The sequence below is a fragment of the Crocuta crocuta genome, unplaced genomic scaffold (genome assembly GCF_008692635.1).
Source record: "Crocuta crocuta isolate KB4526 unplaced genomic scaffold, BGI_CrCroc_1.0 scaffold50, whole genome shotgun sequence".
In the NCBI taxonomy this organism is placed as follows: Eukaryota; Metazoa; Chordata; class Mammalia; order Carnivora; family Hyaenidae; genus Crocuta; species Crocuta crocuta.
In genome coordinates this window covers 4,944,489-4,951,261 of record NW_027527428.1, presented here as the reverse complement: position 1 = coordinate 4,951,261, position 6,773 = coordinate 4,944,489, and the positions used below count along the sequence as shown (strand labels likewise).

Below are 6,773 nucleotides of genomic sequence, written 5' to 3'. Positions count from 1 at the left end.
CTTTCAGGCCCATCCCCCCTCCCCCCGCGCCCCCCCCCAGCACACTGCCCCTCCTCTCTGCTCTTCCAATCAGCCCTGTGCTCCAGGGCACCCTCGCAGCAGATAGGAAGTCTCTGCAGAGCACAGGCTCATTTGGGGACCATGCTGTTGTTTAAGAGATAGGAGTTTCGGGGCGCCTGGGTGGCTTAGTCGGTTGAGCGTCCGACTTTCGCTTAGGTCATGATCTTGCGGTTCGTGGGCTCGAGCCCCGCGTCAGGCTCTGTGCTGACTGCCAGCTCGGAGCCTGGAGCCTGTTTCAGTCTGTGACTCCCTCTCTCCCTGACCCTCCCCTGCTCACGCTGTCTCTCTCTCTCTCCTAGAAATAAATAAAACATTAAAAAAAAAAAAAAAAGAGATAGGAGTTTCTCCAACCAGACTGGAATTCCCAGAATTCCAGAGCTGTTTTGTCCTCCTTATTTTCCCCCTTCAACATTTCCCTTCCCCCACCTAAAAAATGAACCGTCACTCCTAAGGTCGTCATCACCCTCACTGGGGGAGGGGGGCGCGCCCCGGTCCTGTCTCCCTGCAGGATTTACCCAGCACTCTGTCTTCCCAGCACTCCGCTCCGTGCCTGGCAAACGCAGGCACTCAATGAAGGTTTGTGAACTGGATGAATGGACCTGACTTGTGTCAGACCATTATAATTTACAAAGCACTTTCTCATCCATTAACTCCAGGGTTATTCCTTGTGAGTCTTCCTTGTCCTTCACGGGCTCAGCACAGAAGTGTATGGTCATGGTGCAGCCCTCTCTTCTCCTTTTCCTGAACGAGAAAAAGAATGAACCCCTGATTACAGAGAGGAGGAGAATCCATTTCATTAGCCCACAGGCATCTTGAGGGCAAAGACCCAGTCTTATTCATTATTATCTTTCAATACTTAGCACAATGCCTGGTGCACAGAGCCCAATATCTGTGAAACGTGGTGAATAAATCACTCCCCCCTCTGCAGAAGTAACTAGAAATAACAAGAAGACTTCCTCCTTGGGGTGCCTGGCTGGCTCAGTCAGAGGACCACGGGACTCTTGATCTTGGGGCTGTGAGTTCAAGCCCAACCTTGCGGGTAGAGATTACTTAAACAAAAATAGAACTTAAAAAAAAAAGGACTGTCTCCTCCTAGAAGCTGAGGAAGAATGAGACTACGAGTTACTTGCATTCCCAGCACACTTTGATGTGCAGAATCTCTTGTAAAGCTCAGCTCTCTGATGGGGAAGAGGTTACTGTTCTTGTTTTATACGCGGCAAACGGAATCGCAGGGAGGCTGGGTGTCCTGCCCAAATCTCACTTAGTCCCCCCACAGACTGAAGACACAGTGGCAAAGGCAGCCGGGTGCCTGTTCTCTCCTGGAGAAGCTAAGGGCCAGGCCTTTGTCTTCTAGATTCCCAAGATGCCTGTTGTTAGCATCTCCCCGTTCCTTTCTGACTCATAATCTTCGGTAGGGTGGCATCCGGAAAGGGGGCATGGCCCAAAGCACCCGTGTCCTGAGAGGTGACCGTTTAGGTGGCACTCAAACTGGATCTCAGGGGCGCCTGAGTGGCTCAGTGGGTTAAGTGTCTGACTTGGGCTCAAGTCTTGATCTCACGGTTTGGGAGTTTGAGCCCCCCGTCGGGCGCCATGCTGACGACTCGGAGCCTGGAGCTGCCTCGGATTCTGTGTCTGCCCCTCTCTCTCTGCCCCTCCCCCGCTCACTCGCCCTTAGGAGTCTCCAGCATCCCACTGCCCATTTGGGAACAGATTGCAACATTTTCCAATCTTCACACAGCTGGCCCGGGTGAGCCCAAACCACCCACATTCGTGCCAGCGTGACCAAGAGCAAATCCACGGTTCACCCCCATCATCTCCTCACCCCTGAAGAGAGATGACACACACACACACGCACACACACGCACACGCACACACCCGCACGCACTCAGAGGTAAAGGAGGGGACGCATTCTTGGCGGTGCGGGACGTGGGCTGAACGTCTGAAAACCGTTTTCTGGAAACCCTCCCCTGCCGGCCTTCTATCCGCAGCTCTCATTCCAGACTGCCATGAGACTTCCCCTCGGGCCCCCGGGAGGGTCCCTCGCCCCCTCCGCGCACACAGCCCCCTCGTTTCCTCGGGGCTCCCTACTCCTCTCCCGCTACGAGACCCCAGGGCGCCCTCTAGCGGACGCGGGCGCGGGGTGGGGCCGTTGCTCGCCCTCGGGCCAGTCCGGCCCCGGGAGAGCACCTGGCAGGACCCACGCCGCACCCCCAAAAAAGTCGGAGCCCCAGATGTGTGAAAGCGGTTCTTGTTTGTTTGTGTCTGGCTTGCTGGTGGCGGGAGGCGGCGCTCCTGTCAGCGCCGGTTGGGACCTGGCAGTGGGCCGAGGCGCTGCGGAGGCCCGACAGCTGCCACGCAGCCGCGTCCCCCGCATCCCTGGGACTCCGGGCGTCCCCTCGGGGACATGCCCGCACGTCCCCCCACCTTCCCACTTCAGTCCCCAGGCCCCGCCGCAGTCTCGCCGCCCGGCTTTGGGGTGTCCCCTGTTCCCTCGCAGCAGGCCCGGGCCTCCTGGGGCCGCGATCGGGACCTCGGGGCGGGCNCCGGCGCGCCCCTTCCTCCCCGCAGCCCCCCGGGATGCGGTAGCGGCCGCTGTGCGGAGGCCGCCGAGCAGCTGCAGCCGCCACCGCGCAGATCCACGCTGGCTCCGTGCGCCATGGTCACCCACAGCAAGTTTCCCGCCGCCGGGATGAGCCGCCCCCTGGACACCAGCCTGCGCCTCAAGACCTTCAGTTCCAAGAGCGAGTACCAGCTGGTGGTGAACGCGGTGCGCAAGCTGCAGGAGAGCGGCTTCTACTGGAGCGCCGTGACCGGCGGCGAGGCGAACCTGCTGCTCAGCGCCGAGCCCGCCGGCACCTTCCTCATCCGCGACAGCTCGGACCAGCGCCACTTCTTCACGCTCAGCGTCAAGACCCAGTCGGGGACCAAGAACCTGCGCATCCAGTGCGAGGGGGGCAGCTTCTCGCTGCAGAGCGACCCCCGGAGCACGCAGCCGGTGCCCCGCTTCGACTGCGTGCTCAAGCTGGTGCACCANCGGGCAGCCGCCGGCCCAGCCGCTCGCGGGGAACCCCCCCAGGAGAGCCTATTACATCTACTCCGGGGGCGAGAAGATCCCCCTGGTGTTGAGCCGGCCCCTCTCCTCCAACGTGGCCACTCTCCAGCATCTCTGCCGGAAGACCGTCAATGGGCACCTGGACTCCTACGAGAAAGTCACCCAGCTGCCCGGGCCCATTCGGGAATTCCTGGACCAGTATGATGCCCCGCTTTAAAGAGCAAAGGGCAGGGGTCGGGCGAGGAGCCCGGGCGCCCTCTCCTCCGTGGCACAAGCACAAGAATGCTGCCGTGAGAGTCCTGCAGCTCCGGGGGGAGCCGGGGGAGCGGGGACAGGCCCCTCCCTTCGGCCCCCCCTTCCCCCCCTGCAGAACGGGGACCTGGAATGTGTCTGCGGGAAGGGGGAGCGCCACCTGAGCGCCCCGCCCCCACTCCAGCGTCTCCCGTGGAGCCCGATGGCCCGGTAGGGACAGCGACGACAGGCAGCAGTGGATTCTCCTCTCCTCTTCGCTTCCTCGACTCCCCCTGCATTTCCAAACAGGGGACACCGCTGGAGCGTTGAACTCGTGAGAACTGCCCGGGAGTCTTCAAACTTTCCATCGGAACTTGTTTGCTCTTTGATTTGGTTTAAAACGTAGCTTTAAACCTGAGCAGGTCTCCGGCCTGGAAGAGGGTGGAGAAGAGGGCGCCCCCAGGGGCCTCAGGGCTGCAGGCTGGCCTCGGAAGTGGCCACTCCCACTGTCCGCCCCAGGTGAGGAGGGCGGCTGCATGCTCCTCCCCCTCTCCTCCCCCCGGTCCGCGGGGGCAGGGGTTAAGGTCAAGGGGTGACCTGAAGGGGGCTACTCTGTCTCCCTCTCTGGGACAGCCACCAGGAACGCAGGTCCCAGAGTCCATCGGGTGGCCGAGGGCCCAGGGCCCTTCCCTCGTTTTAAGGGGGAAGTGGCCTTCGGAGGGGGGGAGGCATGGGCTGGGCAGGTCTTTCCAGCACCCGTGCTGTACCTGGGAGTTGTCGGGAGGATGGAGGACATAGCCATCTTTGACCCCGGATCTCCCACCAAGGAGATGAGGGATTCTACTTTGTGCCTCCTGATTGTCTGGCTAGGAGATTTGCCTTAAATGCTCCCTGTCCCATGGATAGGGACTGGCACAAAGTAAGCCACACACTCAGCCTATCCAGGCAGAGGCCAAGGGATTCTCCGCGGGCAAGCTGCTGGCCACTCAGCCTGGGGGGAGCGGCTGGCGGAGGTGGGGGTGGGGGTGGAGATCCACGCCGCCCAGCCTTCCAGCGAGCCCTGGAAGAAGGCGAGCCCGTTTGGTATTGGCCAGTCACAGGTGCCTCAGGGTGCCTGGAGCCTCCAAGTCCCACAGCCTCCCCATCCCCCACCAGGCCCTGCACAGCCCTCACCTGGGGGTGGGGGCGAGGGCACAGGCAGGAAGTCATTGAGAGACTGGGGCCCCTCTGTCACCCCAGCTGCTCCCGCTCTGTAATAGCACTGATCAGTGAAAACTTACAGGAATGTAGCAGCGGTGGAATGATCTGGAACTGTTCTTTTTCGGGGAAAACTGAACAAACACAAAAGTTTTCTGTGTCAGGTATTGGGCTGGATGCGGCAGCCGTGCGTTGGGGTGTTTTTTTTTTCTGTTATTTTGTTTATGTTTTTTAATAATGTTTACAATCTGCCTCAATCACTCTGTCTTTTATAAAGATTCCACCTCCAGTCCTCTCCCCTCCCCCACCCAGGCCTTCGAGGCTGTTAGGAGATGCTTGAAGAACTCAACAAAATACCAATCCAAGTCAAACTTTGCACATATTTATATTTATATTCAAAAAAGAAACATTTCAGTAATTTATAATAAAGAGCACTATTTTTTAATGAAAACCGACTGGAGCCTTTTCCCCGCCCCTGCTCTGCCTTGCTTTCTCTTTCACCCACACCCACGCGGCGTCCGAGGGGAGGGAGGGGGGTGAGGTGCGCGCTCTGCCCCCTTGCTTCCCCGGGCGCTCCTCGCGCTGGAATCAAGTTCATCTTCACCACGTCACTGACAAGCTAAGGCAGCCACCTAGACTGTACCGAGAGGGGTAATTCCTGCTAGTCTGATTCAGATCTGACCAGAATATGCAAAGCAAGTTCGAAGGAAGCGCTTCAAAGGGTTTGCAGGGAGTAAGCTGAGCTGTGGTCAAAGCTTTTAGAGGCTCCAGGCTATTAGAAGCGCTCTGCTCCTTGGCTGGGAGGTGTTCCGAGAAAGAAAGCCCAGGCGCCGGGGTCCTGGCGGTGACCCGTGACCTCAGCACAGCCAGGTTCCTGGGAGGTGGGGGAGGGGTGGGCCCTCCATTCCTGGGAGACGCGGCCTGACCAGTGAACCCACCTGCCCTCCCAATGACAGTGCGCATCTATTTGCCTGTTTTCAGTCACTCCCACCCTCTGGGCACTTAGAGGCTATCTGGGTTAACCCTCCCAGCCCCGCAGGGCAGGTCTTAATCACCCCTGTATTCTCAGAAGGAACTGTGGGCTCCACGAGAGCTGGGGGCTTGCGCTGGTCACTTCTGAGGCCTAGAGCAGGGCTCAGTCAATATTTGTCCACTGAGTGGGGCAGCCACTCAGGTTCACGGAGGTTAAGCAACCTGCCCAAGGACACACCACTTGGGAATGTGGGAAAAACACAGGATTGGAACCTGGGAGCGTGAACTCTCTCTGCCTCCCTAAGCACTAAGTATGTGCCCAGGGCTGCCCGTCGGTGCATCCCCCTGCAAAGCCAGGGGTGAGGACCCCCGCTCTGGGGTTTCAGCCTTAGGGTTGTTGCCAAACACACACACACACACACACACACACACACACACTTTCTCCATGACATTTTCCTCCCATGCTTCCTCCCCCCAAGCCCCAGACCTGACAGCTGGAGAGATGAGTGTTATCCCCAAGTCAGGGGGCCCCATCCCTTCCTCCAAGCCTCAGACGCCTGAAACAAACACCAGAGGCCTCTTCCCAGGCCCTGCCCCCTCCCTGGGCCCGCTATAAGCTGCTCGGGGAATCAGTGTCCAAAAGGCAACTGAGAGTAAATAAAGTCGTTTTTCTTTCCCATTTCCTAGACTTTGGGGGGGAAATAGTGTAAGGATGTAGGGGTGCCTGGGTGGCTCAGTCGGTTAAGTTTCCGACTTCGGGTCAGGTCATGATAACACGGTTGTGGGTTTGAGCCCCGCATCGGGCTCTGTGCTGACAGCCAGCTCAGAGCCTGGAGCCTGCTGTGGATTGTGTATCTCCCTCTCTCTCTGACCCTCCCCTGCTCACGCGGCCTCTCTCTCAGAAATAAGTAAAACATTAAAAAAAAAAATAGTGTAATGATGTAAAGTGACAAGGAAGGGGCCAGGCTAGAGACGACGGAGTGGACAGAGCATGTCGGAACCACTCCAGAGAGACCGCCATTTTCCAGAACTGGGAATGCAGACCCAGGTAAGGTCACCTTCCTAGAGCATGAGGTCAGGTGAGGGGACCCAGTGCGGCCTGGCTCATCCCAGGAGGAGGGGAGCCTGGGAAACTCCTGGCCGGCTCTTCCCTGTTCAGGCGCTGTTTTGCCAGGGTCTCCAGCGTTGACAGGGCTCTAACCAAAGGGCTTGATCTTCTCTGGCCCAAGGGGAGGTTCCTCTCTTCCCGCCCCCCCCCCCC

General features: G+C 58.9%; 1 protein-coding gene across 1 annotated transcript; it reads left to right on the top strand.

Annotated features, from left to right (window-relative positions):
• Positions 1-2,619: 2,619 nt before the first annotated feature.
• On the top strand, positions 2,620-4,991 carry SOCS3 (suppressor of cytokine signaling 3). The gene is given in 2 exon segments (XM_077755028.1): positions 2,620-3,090; positions 3,092-4,991. Coding segments are annotated over 2 exon segments (612 nt in total). The 5' UTR covers positions 2,620-2,716; the 3' UTR covers positions 3,330-4,991.
• The last annotated feature ends 1,782 nt before the right edge of the window (positions 4,992-6,773 follow it).